At 33.4% G+C, this 24,029-nt stretch overlaps 1 protein-coding gene across 2 annotated transcripts; it reads right to left on the bottom strand.

Moving 5' to 3' along the window:
• Nucleotides 1-10,218: 10,218 nt before the first annotated feature.
• Nucleotides 10,219-16,630, bottom strand: LOC122316817 (aluminum-activated malate transporter 8-like). 2 transcript variants are annotated; one of them, XM_043133617.1, is made up of 7 exons: nucleotides 16,047-16,610; nucleotides 15,790-15,933; nucleotides 14,539-14,811; nucleotides 14,303-14,412; nucleotides 13,859-14,002; nucleotides 13,108-13,457; nucleotides 10,228-10,385 (listed from the first exon to the last, which is right to left on the bottom strand). In XM_043133617.1, exons 1-7 carry the CDS (start codon nucleotides 16,534-16,536, stop codon nucleotides 10,379-10,381), a joined length of 1,518 nt encoding a protein of 505 aa, XP_042989551.1. In that variant the 5' UTR covers nucleotides 16,537-16,610; the 3' UTR covers nucleotides 10,228-10,378. The 2 variants fall into 2 exon arrangements, with proteins under 2 accessions (XP_042989552.1, XP_042989551.1); XM_043133618.1 differs by lacking the exon at nucleotides 13,859-14,002 and having other exon boundaries at nucleotides 10,219-10,385; nucleotides 16,047-16,630.
• Nucleotides 16,631-24,029: the final 7,399 nt, after the last annotated feature.

Raw genomic sequence — 24,029 nt, 5'->3', positions numbered from 1 at the left:
CTTCTTGCAACCATTGCCATCTCCTCCATCTATTCCTTCTCAAATACAATACACATATCTTCTATAAGTTCCATAAAAGTCTTCTTATAGAAATAACTTTTTTGAATTTTTTGGAATATTGGCCCCAAATATCTTGTGCTGCAACATATTTTCATATTGCATGAACGAATGATTCTTCCACCTCTAGACAAATTGGACAGTTTGGACATCCAAAACCTTATTTTTAAACAGATTCAAGTTTGTGGGAAGGCCTTTTAGAACAGCTCTCCACAAGAAAATTTAATCTGTTGGGAAAATTTTCAACTTCCAAATATCTGACCAAACTTGCCTTCGATTACTATTGCATGAGGTCCATCCATTGGACTGATCTTGCAATTCTTTATGGAAATGATATGCACTCCTCATTATAAACTGACTATTAGAAGATTCTTTCCAAATTAACTTATCTGGACTATTGGAGTAGCTTGTTGGTATCTTTGTAATGATTTCAGTTTCATCCCTTGAGAATATTTCTTCAATAAAAGATGTTCTCCCGTACTTAGTATCAAGATCAATGAGTTTTTGCACTTTTGCATTTTTATCTAAGACCTTTATTGCACTATGGATTATGAAAGTACTGGGTTTTGGAATCCACTTGTCTTTCTATATGTGAATCTCTTTTTTCCATTTGCTATTCTCTAGATTGTACCTTTATCTAGTAAAGATCTAGCTACAAGGATACTTCTCCAAATAAAGGATAGTCTGCTACCAAGCTTAGCTTGAAAAAAAATTGAACTTTGGAAAGTATTTCGACTTTAAAACTTGAGAAGCTAAAGAATAAGGGCATTGGATCAACCTTCAATGTTGCTTGCCAGCATAGCTAGGGGTGAAAAAAATCGGTGGTGGATCGAATTAGTAGGTTCGGTCTGGTACTGGTTTCATTTTTTTAAAAAACAGTCGAAATTGGTTCAATTTCGATTTTTATTTTTCTAACATTATATGTTAAATTAATAATTAAATTTTAAAATCCTATTATTCATGTATAATAATAATCTAATAACATAAAATTAATATTATAAATCTTAATATAACATTTGACATAACATTATCATTAAAAATTTTAATTTTATAACATAAAATTAATATATATCACATAAACTTTTAATATAACACAAACATTTGATATTTTGCAGTGAGCAGTAATAAGATCAAAGAAGAAGACCTAACTAACATCAAGCATAGGCACTAGAGTCAATTCCTAGTGTGGTTCAAATCATGCATAAGTTACCATACCATCCCTATACATATATGTATCCCTTCATTGAAATAGCAAATTTCTAACTGTGTTTTCTTTTGTCTAATATTCAGGTTAGACTTGAGACTTGCATGCAATGAGTCTAGGCGAGGTGATTGATGGCATATATGCATTAGCATGTGGTCTAGATTTATGGTTTGCATCATATGCCGAATATCTAATGAATGAAATTCAATTCCATATGAAGGAGTGTGAAAGGCATCACCATACCCAAAACAACGGGGTGGTTGTTCATGGCCAGCATCAAGGATTGCTTGCTGATTTCTATAGTGTGTTGTAGAATATTACAGAATTATGCTACATGAGTTAGCGTAAGGTATACATACTTGTTTAAGAATGATTGGTGGGACATTGTCAACACGAGAAATGAGATGCGTGCTGGGGACCACTTTACAAGTGTGAATACTTCTAGGCAATGGAATAAAGATAAGTCTTTCACCCTAGCATGCCAAGTGTTGCAAATGTTTTACCTAAAGGACCCGAGTTTGGGAGGAAGTTGGCACGTCATACAAAAGATAAAAATATGAATGTTTACAAGATTTGCCAGATGACCTCGATTGAGGATGATGATGATGAATCATATGGTGGTGATGTAGATGATGAGGGTCATGCTTATATCAGCAACTATGGGCGTATTAATGGAGATAACTCAACTGTGCCCAATTATTGCATCAAGTCGATGAAGAGCATTTTCTCATTGATCCCTGGATCATATGATGGGATGGAATGTCCCAACCATTTGATGATGAGGTCTTTATTGAAGATGACACCATTAACGAGGAATTGGGGATGGAGAACATAAATGATAGGGATAGTGATGGTAGTGAATGCGACCATGACCTGCACGATGAGATTGAGGATGATGATGGTATTTCTTATCCTACATATGATCATAGGCTAAACTCATTAATGTGGTAGTGATTGAGTCGATGAATGATATATTGATTATAGTTTCTCTATGTCATATATAATATTGATCCTCATATCATAGCTATTCATGGGTTCAAAGCCTTCATTTTAAAATCAACCATCCATGAGCAATAGTCGTAGAAACATTTTTATGAGTGTTTCCAATTCACAACCCATTATAAGAGTTGTTTTTATTAATCATATTCCAATATATGTACTGAGGAATTATACTGCTATCTTACTTTGTGTATATGATTCTTCATAGATAGCGCGTGCTTTAATTGATGGACTCGAGGAAGTTGGATGACATTTAAGTGGAGGTACTTAGTTGGGATTGTGATGGTGCATATGGTGTTATTTTTTTGACTAGATGCACATAGTTATTATTATTTTTTTTGTTAATTCGGTTTGGGAGCATTGGATTTTCTCAATTCATATTAAGAAAATAGTTTAAACATACTCAAAGATTGGGTGGGCTTAGAACATTACCATTAGAAGAGTACATATAAACAAAACAATAATATGAAGTACTAATTTATTAATATTTGAGCAAGGGCAGAACTGATATGGTAAATCACAGTTGTGATTGATTTTATGTTCGATTATTCATAGTTGAGATAGAAGTTAAGCGTGGATAGCTACTTCTATAAATTACACTAGCACTCTACATGGATAGAAATCAAGCCCACGAAATTTGGGATGCTAGAGTACGATGGGTGAAATTTTCACTCCCATACGCAATAGGCATATAAAGTAATTAAACTACAAAAACTGTTAGGAAAAACCTTAAGCTCAATTCAGTGCTCTATTGAAACTATAATGCCAACCTGTAAATTTGAAAGATTTCTTCTATTGGGCACATGTTTTCCTAAAATAATAAATGTTGATAAATTGCAAAAGGTGAATGATATGTTGTTGGGAAATTTGGGTGGATAAAGTGGATGATATATACCCCAAAATCTATAATTATCTTAAGTGGATAACGAATGGAGATGTACTTGTACTTTGTGTTCCAATAGGTGGATATGAAAACTGATGGGGTGTATATCTTAGTGCCTCTAAATTAGCATTATTATTGCTCAATATCAAATGTCATTTCTTGGACATTATACTTGTACCTATAAAATATCTATGATAATGCTTGCTTGAGTAGGGAAATGTTGTTTCAAATTTATATTTAACAATAACAAGAGTCTCAAAGAGTAGTCTAAAGGAAGTAAATAGCGAGTCGTCAGGTTTATATATTATATGTAGATGAAGTGGTTTGCATTAGCCAAATATTTAGAACACCTATATCGAAGGTTCAACCACGTTATTGATGAACATGGATGGTCCATTACCAGGGGTGTTTGTGATGGAATTTTTGCATTTGATGAAAGATAGGTCAATGTCAAATATTGATTGTTATTATAAATCTATAAACGTATATCAAAATGAAAGAATGGTAAATGATGTATGATTTATGGATGACATAATAATGGAAATTAATGCACACACAATTTTATGCATGACATAATAGCTGAAAAATTCACACATTAATGTAGTTACCTCTAATGCACATGAGTATCCAACTTACAACACTGCTATAAAATGTGCAACTAAAATTGCAAGTAAAGATTTAAATGATTGGGCGAGTTATGTCCATTGAAAAATGTAATAGAACAACCAAAATTGGAAATATGAGATTGATTTTAATATTTGATGAAGTACTATCTTTAACTGTAATTGATGCTTGTAAAATTAATGTTATTGAAACTAACAAGTGAAGAGGGGGAGCTGAAAAATGAAGAGACGAGATTTTAATTAAGGGAATTTGTGACTTGGCGCCAGGGGAATGGGTTAGTGATAGTGGTTCGAGACACACGTTCAACAACTCTTGCTTAGCTCCTACCCCAGTTATTTACACCATGTGTTATGGTGAAATTGGCTGAAGGAAAGAAGTTATTAGTGGTAAGATTCTAGAGCCTTCTTCATTAGCTTGGTAAATCATTCCCTGGAGCCTTCATCTTCATCAAGTGTGAGCTCCCTTCCACCGATTCTTATAACCAGATCTTTTCATTGGTTTTACACCACTTTCAACTCCCTCATGTAACCCATAGACATCCAGGTATTTTTATCCGATGCAATGCTTGTTGAGTAACATTTCTTTGAAATTCTTTGCTTAATTTATGTATGTTTTACACATACTCAAATCTAATTTCGGATTTTCTTGATTTTGGATAAGTTTGAGATTATTTTTTATAAGTCTGATTGTTATTTTATACTTGAAGAAATAGTATAACATGTTTTAAAATTCTTGATGAGTTTGGTTAAACCAAGGACTAGAAACTTACCCTCTTGAGGGTTTCACCTTCACATACTTTTCTGATTATGTTATGTGATAAGTAGAGGTGAAAATATTTTTTAAAGCTATTTTATACATAAAATGTGTTAAGTCTTGTGATGTTAAACAAAATAAGATTTTCTCACTGGTTTTACACCACTTTGAGTTTTTTCATGCAAATTAGAGACAGTAACCAGGTATTTTTCTCCCATGCAATGTTTGTTTAGTTAAATTTTCTTAGAGTTTTCAACATCTATTTCTATTTGATTTTACACATACTCAAATCTAATTTAGCATTTTCCTGAGAGGTGTCATAGTGGCATTAGTGTTGATATGCTTATTTCTTGTAACTTGAATTTGCAACGTTTTATTAAGTTTGCATATCAACGGAAGGAGAAAACAATTATATATATAAAACATATTGTTGAGAAGTAGGCACTGAAAAATAGCACTCATGTTGCCTTAAAAGTAATAACTCTTGTTTACTTTATTTTATGGGTTACATGTTGAAAAGTGGAAGTAATTCCAGTAAAGACAAGGATGCGGCAATCAGTAAATGGAGGAAAGAGGGGACGAGGTAGACAAAGTAGACCAGTATCAAGCTTGGCATGTAGAGGCCTAGATGCATTACTGCCTCCAACAAGGAATTTACAAGACGAGAATGACCCACTTTTAAATGATTTAACTCAAGCAATACTAGATGTGGACCTACAAGAATCCATGAATGTAGAACATGCTAAGATAGGAATATTACTACAAGTACGATTACCATTATAAATAAATGTTATACATTAATTTTATGCCATGAACACTTGATTATTCTTGAAACATATTGTCCTTATTGTGAGTAGTATAATAGTTTATGTTCTTCAATATATAGTTCCACCCATTAAAAAAGGGGGCCAAGGGCCGGATAGGGGCATGCAATTTAAATGCCTTTGAAAGTTGTGTAAGATTCCTTTACATGTCAAGGATGGGGATAGAGGTTCATCATGTGAGAAGTTCTCATTCTTTATTGATTGAGTGACGTGGATAGTTAAAGTATATGCAGAAATGAGGCATGCAAGCTGAAGTATTGTAACTATGAATGAGAAACATGAACTCATTGATCGTGTTAAAGTAGGGGTTTATTATATATGCATTAGTGATGATGTTTATGAATTTCTATATATGTTTGATTCATAACACGTAACATGGATAATGATTTTGAATTTATAGGTTGACTTTGTGTTAGATTGGATAAAAGACAACCATCTTAAAGTGGTGATAACGTTTCTTGCCAATAAGTAGAATGTATATCACTATGAACTACACAAAATCTACTTAAAAACTAAAACTATGCATCGCATGAGGAGATCCTATTTGGTGGGACGTCTATGGTAGACAAACTTGTTTGGGAGTGGCTATATGAAAGGTGGGTTAGCGAAACATTCAAGGTAAATATTATAGTGTTGACCACACAAAGTATTACATTAGTCACTCTCATGTGTTATAGCACTTGGTCTTTTTATTTTTCTCTCTTTCTACCTGCAAGTAGTAAGTGTATATATGGGACTTGATATTTTTCGAGATGTTTCAGGAGCAACTTCGAAGAAACATTACTAATAGGCAAAAACGAAAGGTGAAACATACAAGCAACAAGAAATCCTTTGTTAGGCTTTTAGAAGAGAAAGTAAGATCTAGGTATGCAGTATAATATCTGTGGTTTATTAATTTGAGTTTGAGCCTTACCTATTGTTTTTTAATTGAAGCACAAGATGACACCGAATCTCATTGCTTTCTATAAAGAAATGCACTGGTCATGATAGAAGGACAAATTCATCAATGCAACAATTGAACTCAATTATGTAAGTTTGCATATGATTTTCACACTTGCTGGACTATGCATTGAGTCACCAATCATCTGATTTTCTTTCTTATGATGTTCAGAATATTATGGTTGAAAAGTTGAATGAGAAAGACTCCAAATAGGATATTGATGATGCATTTGTATCTGTTCTCAATGATTATTAGGGTTCATATCTAGGTATGCACAAGGGCCGGGGCACTCAGTCACTCTCAAGCTCTCTCCTTTAATGCAAAAGAACAAGGCATTTGTGCGTTTAATTGAGTAGAATAAAAAGAACAAGACTAGTGCAGAAATTTACAAGACTCAACTAGAGTCACTTATGGGTGATATGACTACTATTAAGAAAGATTTTTCCATTTAATAAAATTGGGGAGGGGTCACTCTTGGATAGGATAGGCGGCCCTAATTCTTTTTTCTTTTTCTCACCTTTTTTTTTTTTAAAGAAAGATTTTTCTAAGTATGAAAACTAAATAAATTTTCGGATGTCAAGGTTGGAGTCGAATAGTGAGTCTCATAGAGAGACTTAAGGAGATGCTTAGACATCTTTGTTGCTGGAAAGAAAGTGGATTTTGTTGTATTGTTTGTAAATTGTATCAACCTTGTGGCCATGGTAGTGTGAAATGTCAATCTTTTGATGTGTAATGTGAGAAGTGTTAGAGGGTGTTAAGTTAGAACAATTGTTAGAGGTTAGTTATAGTTATATAACTATATGTTGTTTTTTTGGAATATAATAACTAATAACTTCATGTGCATAGCTACTTGGTAGGGTGATGGTATGTGGGAGGTGAAGCTTATGGTTTTTATGATGAGGTAAATTACTCCTATTTTATTGTTGGCTTGTAGTGCTTATTACATTAGAGAATTGGGCTGTTCAAACCAACAACTCATTCTATCACAAGGGTCCCAACAAACTGACAATCGGTTTCGTGGAAGGTAGCTGTCAAGAGAAAGTAGAGAGAATTGGCAACTACCAACCATTTGAAAAATATACTCGGACATGAGTAATTTAACAATAAGGAAAACCTCTCCATGTTAGTCATTTCTGAAATATATTTAGGTTTCTTTCCTAATTTATCATGTTTGCATATGGAAGTCATCATTTTCAAAAAGTTTGGTTATAATATAAAGAGGTTGATATGCAAGTAGTGGCTAGTGTATGTTTGGATGGTGGATTTTATATGGCTAATCATTGTGGACTTGTATGTTTTATATGAAAAATCATATTAGAGTGATTTCATGGACTACAAGTCTTGTTCAATGGCTCCTAAGAATATTTTATAAACACATGGCAATGATCCCAACAAATCTATGGGCTGTTATAGTAACATTTTTGGGGGGTCTTTACTTGAGAATTTTATGATAAACTTGAGTAAGGTGTATGAAATCATCAATTGGATTTAAGGCAGGTTTATAAAGCCACGTAATGTACAAAAATCTATGGGTATAAGCTACAACGATTGATTTGTTGTAGTGTCCTAGTACTATAGGAAGGCTAATTGTGGGTTAATATGATTTAAATATTTTTTTTCAAGTGGTTATTAGCTCCTAATATGTGTGAATGAAGAGGCTATATATATATATATATATATATATATATATATGTGGTGAGTTTTTGGGGAGATGAATTGGAGCTATCTTAGTAGCATGGAATTCTTTTAAGTTATATATCCGTGTCTAGAGCCAAAAATATGTGTATATATATATGCAGTTAGACGCAAATATATGTTATGAACAATACAACATGCATGTAGGTGACCCTCCTATACTTCCCACTTTGCACGTATCGATGTATTTCTATGGCCTTGATTGACTGGGGACATATTGGAATGTTAAGAATCTATTATATAAATTATATTATATGGATCATATGCATGTTTTTCCTAGTATTTTCACGTGTATGTTTTTCCTAGTATTTTGGACACATAAGAATGACCCAACAACAGGAAAAAAAAAACTTCTACTCATTTCCAATAGTTGTAATAACATTTGTGGAAAAAAAAATGTATTGTTGAGTTTTCTAAGAACACCTTTGTATAAGAAACACAAGGATAATCGACAATTAGTGATGCTAACAATTTGTGGGAAAAGTTTCAAAACATCAATATTTTCTACGAAACAGTTTTCATAAATAAAATTTATTTTTCTTGAAAATATGATGTTTGTAGAAATTAGGTAATTAGCTAGCACTACCAGAAAAACTATTTCTTGCAGGTTCAGTTAATGAAAATGAACAATACTAGAACATAGCCTATGTGGGAAAAAGTACAGCCCTCAATTTTACTAACAACTGAGTTTGGTTGAGAAAGAAGTTATTTTCACCAAATATTTTCATCGATTAAACTATATAACCCATTGGCACTTGTCATGGTTGTGACGCCCCTAACTCCCACGTATGGACACGTGAAAATCGAGACATCGGGATGATGACAACACAAGTCATGCATCCCATTGCCAAATGCCAAATGTGTGTACATGCAACGCGTGTACAACAAAAATAAAGCAATGGATAATAAAAGTTAGTCGACTAAGTACAAGAATTTAAAATACAGATTTAAAAACAATATCGCTTAAACACAAGCGTACCAAAAATATTACAAGTTCTAGTAACATCATAAATTCAAAATACATAATTTAAAGACAGGGAAAATAATTTCCAAATAATAACAAAGAGCACCAATCAATCCTCAGCCGAAGCCGCCTCCTCAGGCTCAGCCTCCTCGTCCTTTGCATCAAAATCTACGGTACCGAAGACGGTACCGCAGGTAAGTACTAATCCAAGCAACCCACAAGATAAAAATACATTAAAGCAACAACAATATGCATGAACATGATGTCATATGCATGAGATTCAAAGTCAATCATTTCTCAAAAGTAATCATTTTTTTTTTCCAACGCATGCCAAAAATTTCATTTTTTGCCCAAACATTTCCATTATAACATTTTCTCATTATTATCCAAGAGAATGACCCAAAACAAGAATCCACAATTTTTCCAGAAAATGGACTACAAAAATCCACTTATAAAAAATCCAGTCATTTTTTCAGAAAATGGCTCACAAATATCCTTTAACCAAAACTTGTCATTTTTCAAAAAAATGGGCCATTATCCAATATCAAAACCAATTTCCAATTTTATCCGTATATACCATGATCTTCTTTAGCAATCATCCGCACACCTTGGCTCTCATGTCACACCGCAGGTAAAGACCACGGTCAAACAGAGGAACGATGCAAGAAGGAAAAGAAAAACAAGCCCCTAGGGCACACGGCCAAACGACGCCATTTCGATAGGGAGAGAGGGATGAGTTCCATTGCAGCGGGCTGGGCGCAAAATTGAAGAGGAATTGGTCCAAAATCAAAAGTGAAATCCACTAGGAAGAGCCCAGCCAAAAAATAGCAGAAAAAGATCCAATAAAAATAAATAAAAGTCCGATAAAAACACTACAACTAAATATAAATAAAATAAAGTATTTAAAACTCAAAAATAAAATAACTTAAAGCAAAGAGAAATTTAAATGTAAAATAATAAATAATATCAAGAATGCCTTTTAAAATAAATTGGGGGAAAAATAGGTATTTGTTGCAATGATTTCAGGAGTGACCCATTCGATCTATGGATCAATGGTAGCTCTGAAACTTCAGCTTCTATGTATATTGTGACGTCCCCATCTCCTATTTATAGACACGTGAAAATCGAGACGTTAGGATGATGACAATACAGGTCAGGCATCCCATCACCAAATGCCAAGTGTGTATACATGCAACACATGTACATCAAAATAACGTAGCAAGTAATAAAAGTCTTCAACTAAGTATCAGAATTTTGTTTAAATACAAACTCGCTTAAAACAAGTGTATCACAATAATAAAAACCTCAATAACATCATAAAACCAAAATACATAGTTTAAGGACATGGAAAATAATTTCTAATAATTAAGCAAGAGCACCCAAACAAGCCTCTGGTGGAGCCGCCTCCTCAGGCTCAGCCTCCTCTTCATCTGTATCAAAATCTACGGTACCAAAAACGGTATCGTAGGTAAGTAATAATCCGAATAACCCATAAGATAAAAAATATATTAGGACCTCAACAATATGCATGAACAGGATACCGTGTGCATGAGATCCAAAAATAACATTTCTCAAAATAAACCTTTCCAAAAAATAATAAGTTTTTCCAACAGATGCCAAAAATCCCATTTTTTGCCCAAACAGTTCCATTAAAACATTTTCTCGCCATTATCCCATATAATAGCCAAAAACAAGAAATCCACAATTTTTTCAGAAAATAGTCCACAAATATCCATTAACAAAATTCCGCCATTTTCTTAGAAAATGGTCTACAAATATTCTTTAATCAAAACTCACCCCATATCCAATATCAAAACCAGTTTCCAATTTATTGTATGCACTTTGATTTCCCCTAGGGATCATCCGCACACTCTAGCTCCTATGCCACACCATAGGTAACGACTACGCATGTGACATCTACACGAGCGATACCCAGCTCCGTGCCCAGCGCATACCATGACCAGGCATCCTTTAGTCCCCGTCAGCTGAATGACCACAGAGTCAGCATGATAGTGTTACCGTATCGTCCGAGTCTGTTGTCACCTAGTGACAACCCAGGGGATGTCACTCGGCCTTTTTTGCTCTCGAGTGACCAGAGGAGCTCCACCGAGATAATGCCCCATCTCGGCTTGGGGTCGTGATACACACGCACTCAAAAATTCATTAACACTTAAAAATCCAGTTTTCAATTTCCAATACATGTATATGCATGCACCATGTAATGCAAATGACATGACATGAAATTTCCAACAATCCAAATCATCCAAATATAAATAACTCCATCCTCAAATCCTTCCGACCACCGACTCCTCAGACTTAGTCCGACATAACCAACCAATCACAAATTATTATTAAAGCAAAATATATTTAAATCTCAAAGGAAGTTTGAAAAATACTTACAATGCTATAAAATAATATTCAGATGATCAAATAGCTGCAAAAGGTGACAGTAAAGCAATGTAACAGTGCAAAATGCATTGTGGTCGTGAGTCCCAAAATAAAAAAATTTAAATAGAGACAAACGAAGACTAGGGAAGGCTATGGTAGGGCTTAGGGGTGTTGATGAAACTAATGGAAGTGGTGGTTAGCCGTGGATGGTGGCACAAATGGTGGTTGAAAGTCCAAAAGGGTAAAACAGAAAGTGAGATGGCTGGATTTCACCAGTGATGGATCAGGGCTGATGATGGGTGGGTCAGGTAGCTACAAGCCCATTTGGGCAATACACGGCTAGGAGAGAGAGAGAGTGGGGTGTGGGGGGTGGTGGCCAATATAGGGGAGGTCGCCGGTGAGTGAGGAAGATGGCGAGGCAAGCAGTGACGCCGGAAGGCAGCGGGTGTCGGTGGGTTAGGGAAAGAGGCCCCACAGAGAGAAACAGGGGGGGTGATGCACGATTGGGAGGCAGGGGGAAGAAGAAGAAAAAGAAAGGAAAGAGAAAAAAAGAAAAAGAAAAAAGAAAAAAAAGGAAGAGAAAGAAAGTGAGGTCCAGTATCTTCAACTCGGAATGTCAAACTGATCCAATGAAAATAAATTTTAAAACGACGAATTAAATGAAATAATTTAAACATAGTGACTTTATAAAATAAAAAAATAGAATTCAACAATAAACTATTTTAAAATATAGAGCACAACAACATAAATAAAATCTAAATAAAAACACTACAACTCAATATTAATAAAATAAAATGGTTAAAACCCAACAATAAAATAATTCAAGGTAGAGAGTAATTTAAATATAAAGTAATTATTAATATCAAGAAAACACATTATTTAAATCTCACAACTTAAAAATCATAAAACAATACAATGAAAAAGCACGTTTAATTTAAAATAAGAAAACCACTTATTATAATAATTAGATAATCCTTTAGTAAAAATACACATAAATATGGGATATAACATATATAGTACTATATCAACACCCAAGAACGAACCTCACTCACTTCTATAAAATTTTAGTACACTAATAATTTATAAGGTAGTGTTTTGATCTCTCTCACCCCTCTTTTTGGTTTTCACTTATATATGTTGTAGCATGAGTGTTTTTCTTTCGTTCGATCTTACTCTTTGCTTAAATATATAATATTTGCCTCTGGTGATTGTCTAGTCACCAGACTTTGTTTTATAGTGTAGGTTTGAAATTTCTCGTCACCACCTTAATTTACACAAATTCTTGGTTCTGACATGAAGAAAATCCAACTATCTCGGTTGAAATCACGTCTCAATTAAGTCTTGCAAGTCATCTATATGCATGAGTCTTGGTTGACTATATCTCTCAGGATTAATTACAACTCAAGTTTAGCGATAGCGCAATAAGTACAACTCAATTGGACTAAGTTTTGTCATTTAAATATATCAAGAAATTATTTTTACATTAACATCTTCATAGAAGTTTAATCTCCAATATATATAATTTAGCTAGCGTTGGACAAGCTTACAAGGTTATAAAATATTACATTAGAAAGGCCGGCCGGCATGCATCCCCAAGTTCTTTAATTACATCATCAACTCAATTAATTCCCGATATATTTATCTGATCCATATTTTAAAACCAGGCTCATAATCTTTTTTTCAAAGAGATACGTACATATATATATGTAAATTCCCAGGCCAAAAATTAAAATGGCCAATAGCAATTGGTTATGTACACATGCAGCATATACTCACAGAGTGGAGGGACATATCAAAGCTAATTGGGTACGGAAATGAGCAATCTCTCCAAGTTGTTCCACCTCCTTCGCCACCTCTTCCACCTTCTCCACTACCTCCATTAATAAGAACACAAAGGTTGCCATTGCAAGTCCATAATCATTACCATTCTCCATAAGCTTCGAAGGTGAAGACGACAAAACCGAGCTGAGCTCTAGTCTCGTTGACTTCAAATTTGGCACTATCGAAACTCCTGCATGACATTTTCTCATTTTCAAGATACTCTCCCCAAGCTCTCTTAGTGTCCATCCAAGTAACGATCCAACTGCTTCGCATGGTTCTTTCAGTGTTTCTCTCTGAGTTGTTGGCTGCCAATAGCACAATTCAAAACAAATAATTATAAGTACTATGAGGTTTTTGTGATATTTGAAAAAATTTTCAACTAAAAGGAAAGTTAATGCGTTGTGCGTTGAAATATATGGTACTTTGTCAGCAGACAATTATATATATATAATTATAATTAGGAAGGTGGTAGTGGCCGCCCAGCACTTACTGCTGGGTGTATCGGCTGGCACAAATAATATTAAGATGGCTTTTTTTTTTTTTTATCATTTTTTGTAAATATTTTTTTTATATTTTTAATCATTAAGAAAAAAAATATTCAATTTTACTAATAATCATTTCTTTAATCATTAATTAAAAAAATAAAATTACATGAGCAGTAAATTTGAGGGAGTACTCTTTTAACATTTTCCTGATAATTAAGTACCTGTTTAGGGGATTGAAGACAAGTTTTCAGTGAAAGGATGGTTGCTGCCAGCTCTCTAAGATGCTCTCCAATCAACAAATATTTTTCCCAAGGGTAGTACAGTCCGAATTTTCCGTGCCATGGTTCCCATTTTGCGAAATTTGCCTGAAATATTATATATAGAACCGTTTGGATTAATATTTTTTCTACAGTGAAGATTGTCTATAATTGTTGGTAGTACTCAAGACGAGAGGATTATTATTATTATTTTTTTAAAAATAAGTAAGCGAAGACGTCCCTTCAAAGCAGTTTAATGGAACTTTGATCATCATGACGTTTTGTTTTGTTTGGTATTTTCCATTTTCTTTCGCATGTTCATGATCTGATCAAACATTTGATAGCTTATCAAATAACATGGCACTATTTTCTGATAAATATATTGATTAATGTCAAGATGTATTATACCAGTGCCTCGTCCTTGGTCTTGGAGTTCAGGATGGATTTGCAGCTACTAAAATTTGCTTTAGGCTGGTTTCCCTTTTCGCTCATGAAACTGAAGTATTCCTCCAGGCATCCTAGGACAGACATTAAGACAAGTTATGATCAGAATATATATATACTTATTTTTTCTTTCTATGAATGAGAATAAGAAGATAGAGAGCACTCAAAAGATAGAAAGCCTGCCATTTAAAGAAGCTTACCTTCCATAGAGAGTGCTAGGTCTTCGAATTTGGAGGCAAAAGAGTGATGAAGTTCATCACTAGCCCAAACAGGGAAGACAAACAAGCTTATGAAAATGCAGATGGCAAAGCCCATACCGATTGTTGAGAGACGTTCACGGGCTACTTTCATGACATCTTGAACACGTATACCAGAAACCACTACTAAATTGAAGGTGAGGATGAATATCATGACCCCATAATCATATCTTTTCTTAATGCTTGGAACCATTCGCGTATATGTTGCAGCTGCAGCTGAAATTAATTTAATTTGACGATTAATCAGAATCATATACATTATTCTTCAGATATATATATATATATTTATACAGTTTAGCCAATTATATGCATGATAGGTTGCTTTACTATGCAGCTGCGTGCAATACGACGTCGGGTATAGAATGCGTGTAAAATGCATTGCATATTGCCTATGAGAAATGATGGTACGTACGTAGTTGGATCATGTATAGAATAAGACAAAGCCATAAAATAAATAAATGCATCTCTCCAGGTCACTGCCACCAATACTAATAAATTAATAACAATAGCAACACAGCAACACCGCCAACGTACACCGCACTATCAACTAAAAACCAAAAATCTAGAATTTAACTCTTCATTCCACAAAATTAACATCACCTCATCTTATCTCAATTCATCATTATAAGTTTTTCAAATTTTTATATAAAATATAATAAATAATTTAATTTTTTCAAATCACAATACAAAATTAATATAAAAAATTATATTATAATAATATTTTATTCATTACCATTTAAAATATCCTGTATAACTAAACATGACCTAATAGGATTCTGATATTTTCTTTCTTTCTATTTTTCCTTTAATAGAGCATCATCTTATTATATATAAGCTTTCTTCTTCTTCTTCTTCTTCTTCCTTTTTTATTTTTTTTAATAACTAGATTGTGGGGTTTTCGAACCCGTTTTATATTTTGAGAATTGGCTAATATGCTATTAGGCCATTAGAGTCTTGATTATTATTTAAAAACTTATTAAAAAAGGACAATTAATTAAACTTTCGTGCTTAATATTTTAAGGAAACATAGAATTAAATAAATTTGGATAGCAGCGAAAAACTTTCTAGCTAGCTCCATTTTTCTTTCTTTCTTTCGTTAATAGTTAGTACATACCAATTTCTAACAAAAAAAAAAAAAATTATATGCAGTAATGAACAGTTTAATTAATTCCAAAGAATAAGTTTAAGTCTTACCGAAAATGAAAACAGAAACGCCAACGACAATGGGGTCGCCAACACGGCCACCTACTCCTTGAGCAAGGGCTGCTGCTAAACAACCCAGTCCACCTCCTAATATAGTTCCAAGACCCCGGTTCAAGCCCTTGCTTAGTGTAGCACCTACCATGTAATAAGCAGAAAATAAAATTAGTTTCGAAGCAGCTAGCACTTAACATTTTCATTTTTCTAGGACTATATCAGACTACATATATATAGGATTACGATAAACAAACCTGCATAGAACTCAAAGATGACCACAACAGTCATTATAGCCCACATGGCATTTTCTCCAACCTTTTTAAAAAGTGGATCCAAGAGGTAGAGAAGTGAAACCAAAACCAGCGCAGTTCCAACTTTGGCACTATGAATGAGTTTTCTCAGGTCATGCTTAGTTTTCTCTTCTCTAAGATGGGAAAAAATGGGAGGAAGTGAAAATTTGAGTACTTTCTTCTTTTCTCTTAGATAGGAAATAATGGGTTGAAGTGAGAAATGAGACTTCTTCTTCTCCTCAAGATCAGGAACCCCCTCTCCATCCGGAATAGATATTACAGTTGAGCCCATATTGGTCTTGATGAATATTCTCTCTTTTCTCGATCTCCGGCTTTTTGCTTGAAATGAACTCTCACTTCCGTGTTCTAGTATGAGTTGGAGAGAAACCATATATATATACATGACATCGGTAAACATGAGATATATAGGAAAAGTGGCAGGAACAGGCACCATACACTTTCTCGAAAAACACAGTATCCCCTAAAAAGAAACGAGGACATGAAAAAACCGCATTTACTACTATGTGCAATTATCTCAATGTGCACAAATTATATTTTTTGAAGTTAGTGACTCTAGTGGAACACGCTTCATTGCACTGCACGGCGAAGGCTACCTTGTTAAACAGTACATGATATTGTGGAGGATGGTCTTTTCGCAACACCTTTATGCATTTCGTACATATGGGGGATCGAGCTAGCTAGCTAGCTAGCTATACATACATACATACATATATATATATATATATATATTACAATATTATATCCCACAATACTTTTAAAGCTAATTAAATCTGTATTGCCCGTAGAGAGACCATACTCCGACAGTATTTATCTAAATTTCACTAAGCTTTTAATTTCCAATTATTTCTTATTCATGTTAGTGGATGGTTACGAAATAGAGGTAGGTTTCAATATTATCAATATGTCAACGTACGTAGGTGTGCGCAGATTGATCAACAGGCTAGGCCAGCTAGCGATCTACAATAATATTCCTTTATGACTGTTCCATGATGCCTGCATGCATGCTGGGACTGCTTCTTTTGCTCATGTTTTTCCATGATCATGATACGTGCATATTATATGTATATGCATGAGTAATCTCTCCGATTTATACGTGTAATTCCTTCCATAGCTAGGGAAAATAAATTAATATTTTGTGTGATATTATTGTTTTACTACTAGCTCGATCGGAAATCCATCGATCGTAAGCCTATATATAATATTAATCCTAGATATTCCAGAGAAATGAGCAAAAGAGTGGCTGCCTGGAGGAAGAGAAAGTGGAGAATAAATTAATATATATAATTAATTAAATATATTATAAAAACGACGAGTCTTAACTATTCGCAATACTAGATGATGATTAAATAGAAAATGACACCCACCTGATCGCCTTAATTAATCGTGGCCCATCATATGTCGCATTGCGCCACTAACTTTTATCTGTTACGTGATCATGTTGGCTATTTCTCTAATGGGTACACCTAATATATATATACACACACATACATATATATATATATATATATATTTATGTGTTTTAAACGACAAAATCCTGGCATTATCGGGGACAGGTAACACTTCATATATACATACATATATATGTTTATAAACGGGAGTAATATTTAGAGTGTGGCTCATCTGGTGAAGATTCTCCTCGGTACTGAATGCAGATAAACGGCCGGGAAGAAAGTCAATATCAATAAGTTACTTGCCAAAAAATAATTTAAAATTATTGAAATCGAACTGCTACAAACAACGAAATCTAACAAAAGTAAACCTACGTAACTTCATATAATATGTTAAATTATTTATTATATAATAAAAATAATTTTACAATAATCTAACATATAATATCATATCATTAATCTAGTATATTAATTTATAAATTTATTTTTATAAAATTTTTTGTGACTAAAATATTTATCTTAAATATATAAACTAGTAAGCATCTTCCGATCGATATATTCTGATCAGAATATAAATTAGCAAACTTAATATAGTTTGATAGCAGACATGAGTTATATATAATTTTCAAGGTGCGTACCTAACCTGATTGATTTAGTTAGGTCAGCTTATCAACATAATTTACCATAAAGTAATTGGAAGTTTCTCTGATGCATCCAGAAGAGGAGAAAAACTTGAATTAATGAATTAATATGGTCAGATTCATTGAATATGGGTCTAAATTCTAGATCGATGCTGATAAGAACATGAACATCCAATAATCTTGCACACATGAAGGCAAGTGGAATTCACATTGATTTATAATTATTTCTCATTTTTTATTTTTTACTTTCAAATGTGTACGAAATCTGTACTTTCCATTCGTTTCTCCTGAGGCACTAATTACGAGCTTAGAATTCCTTGATTTACGCGCTGTTGACACGGGTGTCTAGAAGCCCTGATCCGGCGCTGGCGGCCTGCAAATCAAAAGCAGATCGAGCTTGGCCGTCCAAAAAATATAAACAATATTTATGTGATTTACATTGATTCTAGAGGGATCAACGAGTCAAATTATATTGTATTATACTTATTAATTTGGAAAAGGAGCTTTCGGTAGTGCTAGAACCACAAGAAATATCGATCGGCTATATATGATGACATTGACAGAAACCCGCCAATTGAAAGGTACAAATGTTGGCTTTGGCCTTCATTTGGTAAACCTACCTATCTCCACAAAGCTAAGGCACTACTTATAAATTAAAGTCCTCGTTCTTTTGACGAAGGAGCTGTCATGGTTGTGTTCACATTTTACAATTGCTGTAGATTGTTGAAAACACATCCATATATAATATATTATCTATATTCACATGTGAAGTTCTGAGCGTGATTGCAAGAATCCTAGAAAGCATGATATTATGTCGGCCCGAAAGCAGATTAATCCACATAAAAAGAAGAGAGAAGATCTTCTATAATTAATTAAACATTTTATGGCCGGGCAATGTTGATGGTACCTTAAAATTTCTTTGGTATGTATATAATATACTGCTCAAGGACTGAATTACAGTGCTAAGAATTACGTACTGTCATCTAGCTAATTAGTTTTGTATCAGTGATCATCTGCACACATTAATGCATTGGCAACACCTACAAGATGAGGAATATATTATGAATCCAAGATATATATTTAGATTTTCAAGTAATCAAGTAGTATAGATTGGGTATTCAGAATAATCTAGCTATTATTATATATATTTGAAAAATCAATGATCAAGCTGATCTGCAAAATATAAAAAGGAAACGGAGCTTCTGCAAAATAAAAATAAAAATATATATTTATACTAGCTCTTAAAATCCACATCAATGGAGTTAACACAAATTGAAGTGAGCTTAATTCAGGTATTGATCTCTTGCAATAATGGATGACCAAACATAGGAATTAGGTTCTTCAGTTTCTTGGAGTTTCGTTCATGGGTTAGATTTGGGGGATCTTCCATCTAGGGTTTCTCATTATACAAAGGCCAAAAGGATTTTGATGACTTGGTTATAATTAATTTTCTCTTTTCGATTATTGTGTATTTTATGGAACTTAATTAATATCCTAATGGATGCAAGAGTATTTTCTCACATCATTAATATTGATAGATAGAAAAGTATATCCACATATAATGTGCCAATAGAAGGCTCAAACCAAATAGCCTATACTTCAAAAAGACTAGTCAATAATACAATTAAAACTCTATTGGAATCTTATAAGAAGAAAGAACTTTTCCTAATTCCTAAGTAATATTGGATCCCATACACCACGTATATTTATTCTTATCATAATCTACCATTCTTAAATTTCCGACGTCCTCGTCGACCCAGTCTATCATAGGTAGCATAGTTCAAGTTCCATATTTTTTGTTGGAGCTGGCTTTGATACCATTTGTAACACCCTAATATAAGGTAAAACTAAAACCACATGGCCTATACTCTATAAATGACTAATCAATTATACAATTGAAATCCCATTAGAACCTTATAAAAAGTAAGAATTTCTCATTCTTAAATAATGTGGGATCCTATACACTACCTACCCTTATTCTTATCATATTGGGTATTGCAATTCTCTGATATATTTGGAATGCTCTAATGGAAAACCCAAACCACATTACCTATACTCTAAAATGACTAATCAATTATACAATTAGAACCCCATTAGAACCTTATAAAAAGTAAGAACTTCTCATTCTTAAGTAATGTGAGATCCTATACACCGGCCACCAACCCTTATCTTTATCATATTAGGTATTGCAATTCTCTTATACTATTTGTAATGTTCTAATGGAAGACCCAAACCACATGGCCTATACTCTAAAAGGACTAGTCAATGATATAATTAAAAATCCATTAGAACCTTATAATAAAGAGCAAGAACTTCTTTTTCCCAAGTAATGTGGGATCCCATACACCATCTACCATTATCCTTATTATATGGAGGTATCACACCATTTTTGAAACTTCATGAAGCTGATCTATACCATGAGTATTGTGAAAATAGACTGAAATGGATGTTGTATTATGGTAATAGTGTATCATATAAATGGGTCGGTTGATCAGTCAACAAGCAAAATAATGGAATGTATATTGACCACGTTAATTCAGTTCTATCGATTTAATTGGCCTAAGGCCCTTAACTTGATTAAACTCGATTCATGTAACCGGCCTAGCTAGTAGTGAAAGTCAAGAAAATTAAAGAAGATGCCGATAATAATATATATACATGATGTGTAAGAGAGGATCAATTGCCAGATGAAGGGGCGCATGAAACATATCATGTGTACTAGCTACCGGTGTTACTTATATATATATATATATATATATATATATATATATATATATATATATATATATATTTATACTAGTAGTGAAGCAAGCGTCCCTTGACATGATTTGCTCTAGTTGTGACAAAATAACCTAATAATAAAATAATATACATGTCAAAATAAAGTAGCATAGATATCATAATAACATACATGTGAAAATAAAATTATTTTCATTTAGTTGTATTTTCGTGTATTTTAATTAAATGATTATTTTATTTAATATAATTAGTGGTTCTGTTGTTTTAATTTTAATTTGTTTTTCATTATATTATTTTATAATTTATAAGTTATAAAATTTATTTTAATATTCTTTCTTGATATTAATTATTATTTTGTATTTAAATTACTCTTTACTTTAAATTATTTTATTATTAGATTTAATTATTTTATTTTATTAATATTGAGTTGTAGTGTTTTTATTTAATTTTTATTTATTTTTATTGTATTTTTTTTTTTATCTTATTAGACTTATATTTTCGGATGAGCTCTGCTTTAGTGGATTTTTCGTTTATTTTTGGGTCAAGCCCTTTCAGTTTTCGAGCCCAGCCCATGTACCTTAAGTCCAAGCCCCTTATTTCCTTAAACGGCGCTGTTTTGGTCCATGCCCCTTAGGGTTTCATTCTTTCTTCTTCCTCCTACTGGCGCCGACTGCTTCTCCTCCATTTTTATTTTTTCTTCCTCTGTTTTCTGTGTGCTGCTGCTGCTGCTTCTCTCCCGATCTTCTTCCTCTCATTTTTGAGCAACCAGCCCTGCGCGCCCAGCTACCCAACCTCCACTGAAAGCCACAACAGCCCAGCAACGCCGCACAATTCTTCCCCACAAGGCAACAAACAGAGCAAATGCTCCACCGCAACTACCCAACCTCCACCGAAGGCCTCTGTTTTGCTTCCTAAAAACAGAGCAAATGCTCCACCGTGGCCAACCAACAAGGGCACAAAGCTGCGGAGCTAACGGGACCTTCTCCCTTCGGACGCTGTCCTAGTTAACGCTCACTAATTTTTCATCGTTTCCCCCCCTCCAGCCGTCGTGTGCACCACCCTCAACGTGAACATTTGTGCCATCGCGTGCACCACCCTCAACGTCGCATCTCTCTTTCCCTCTGGTCGCTGTGTTTTGTACGGACTGTGTAAAAACTAAACATACAATTACACGGAAATGAAAACGGAATGAGAAAACATTGTTTATTCCTATAGTAATAAGATAGACACTTATTATATTATATATATATATATATATATATATATATATATATATATATATATTCTTCCTCACTTACAAGATGAGAGCTAGCGATGTAAAAATAGACGAGAAAGTGAAAGGCCATGGCCTTGCTTGAAATCATGGCGTAGATATGTATCTGCAAAACATGAGAAGAAAAACCAAGAACAGAGACTTTCATCTGAGTTTTGCAACTGCATTTGGTTTTCTTTCAAAAACAGAAATTCTTTGAGTTCCCACTTCTTTCCAATTTTTTTTTTTTTTTTTTAAAAAATTTCTTTAAAAGAATAGACACGTACTTCACTGCCCGACTTAAATGACAATGTCATGTTCCTAAAGCGCAATTAGGGGGCGGCAGCCGGCAGTGGAGTAGGTTTTTCTTCTCCCTCTCTGTGCTTAGTTTTTAAGTTTTAGAAGGGCCGGTCGATGTACCAATCAAATAAAGTAACTTTTTTAGTCCGTGCCACGGAAAAAAACCCATCCGTACTCTTCACAGACGGCCGGCCACCTTGTATGAAGAAGTCTTTGTTAGTCATGATGATGTTTTTAGGAGCAGTTAATAGTGTTTTAACTATTGAGGCCACTGCAGTCACGTCGGCATATATGTATATATATAGTTGATGCACAGTCATCCACTTGATCCCTGCATCCATCCATCCATCCATGCATCCATACTGAAGTTCCGGAGACCAATCACGTCACCCCCCAATTTGAGCACAAACCGGCGTCCATCCGCAACATTGGCCCTCCAACCACGTTTTCAATTGGCATGTTATGTATTGTTGACACCAATATTAATTTGTTCATACATGGATAACAAGGAACACATTCAGATTCGTCTTGTCTTTATATATATATATATATATAGTACACATGTTTCTCGATTGGGGACGTTAATGCTTGTTGCAGTTGCATTACACTCATTCCGCAAACTTTAGTACATTTCAAAACTGGTATATATCTATCATAGCGTACTATATGTTCGGCATATACATAACCTAATGATCACGTTCTTAAATTACATTCACAATTTGTGTTTCGAAAGGTTTCAATAATATTGTATGCTCAATATATGCAAGTGATATATATACATATATATATATATATACTAGGTGGGAGTAACGTGCAAAGCACGTTTGTCTAATTTTATGAAATGATTATTTGTAAAAAATAATATATATTTTATAAAAATTATTGATGTCACTTAATAATTTAAGGCATATTGGAGAAAATAAAAAAATTAGTTCAAAGTATCATATAATCCAATACATGTTTATAACATCTATAATTTTAGCAAAGATATATATGAAAAATTTAATAAAAGTTTAACACAAACGGTAGTTCAAAATATGTGTCGTTTAATGTTTGTATTATAATTCATCAATTTATGTCATCCTGTAGACAATCAATAGAGACAACATTGAAATTCTTATTTTGCCGTTGGTTGAGTCGATCAGGGACAACATAAAGTTAAAATATAATCTTTTTATAAAATTTGTGGTATAATATTTTCTATATATAACATATATATAAATCATAAAATATATTTTGAAATTGTTGGCCGAATTTACTCTTTCTTGATCAGTTCAAGGATCACGGCTTTTGTCACGTGCCTATCATAGCAAGCCCATGTATGGAATATGACTTAGCGGAAGCTACGTCCTACTACCATGGAAAAAAAAAAACACTTTGATTAAACACACTTATATTATCTATTATATGAGATTTTTAAATTTGGAATACTCAATAATCTGAATTAATGAAACGTATAATACACATATATTATACTTAGGGATTCACGTCTTATGCACCTAATACACGTGTATATGTTAAGGAGAAAGAGAAAAATATAATAACTAATCTTTAATTAATTATTATTATATAAACTATTAAGTATTATAATTATTGAGATTAATAA

The sequence above is a fragment of the Carya illinoinensis genome, chromosome 7 (genome assembly GCF_018687715.1).
Source record: "Carya illinoinensis cultivar Pawnee chromosome 7, C.illinoinensisPawnee_v1, whole genome shotgun sequence".
Lineage (NCBI taxonomy): Eukaryota > Viridiplantae > Streptophyta > Magnoliopsida > Fagales > Juglandaceae > Carya > Carya illinoinensis.
The sequence above is the reverse complement of the archived record's forward strand: the minus strand, read 5'-3'. Positions and strand labels throughout refer to the sequence as shown.

What these genes read in the sequence shown, in the direction of transcription:
- LOC122316817 (XM_043133617.1), bottom strand. Translation starts at nt 16,536, where the DNA reads ATGGTGCCTGTTCCTGCCACTTTTCCTATATATCTCATGTTTACCGAT. An exon ending in CATCTTTGAGTTCTATGCAG is followed by an intron (nt 15,934 to 16,046) that starts GTTTGTTTATCG and finishes ATTACATGGTAG; the next exon opens with GTGCTACACTAAGCAAGGGC. An exon ending in AGACCAAGGACGAGGCACTG is followed by an intron (nt 14,003 to 14,302) that starts GTATAATACATC and finishes ATAATATTTCAG; the next exon opens with GCAAATTTCGCAAAATGGGA.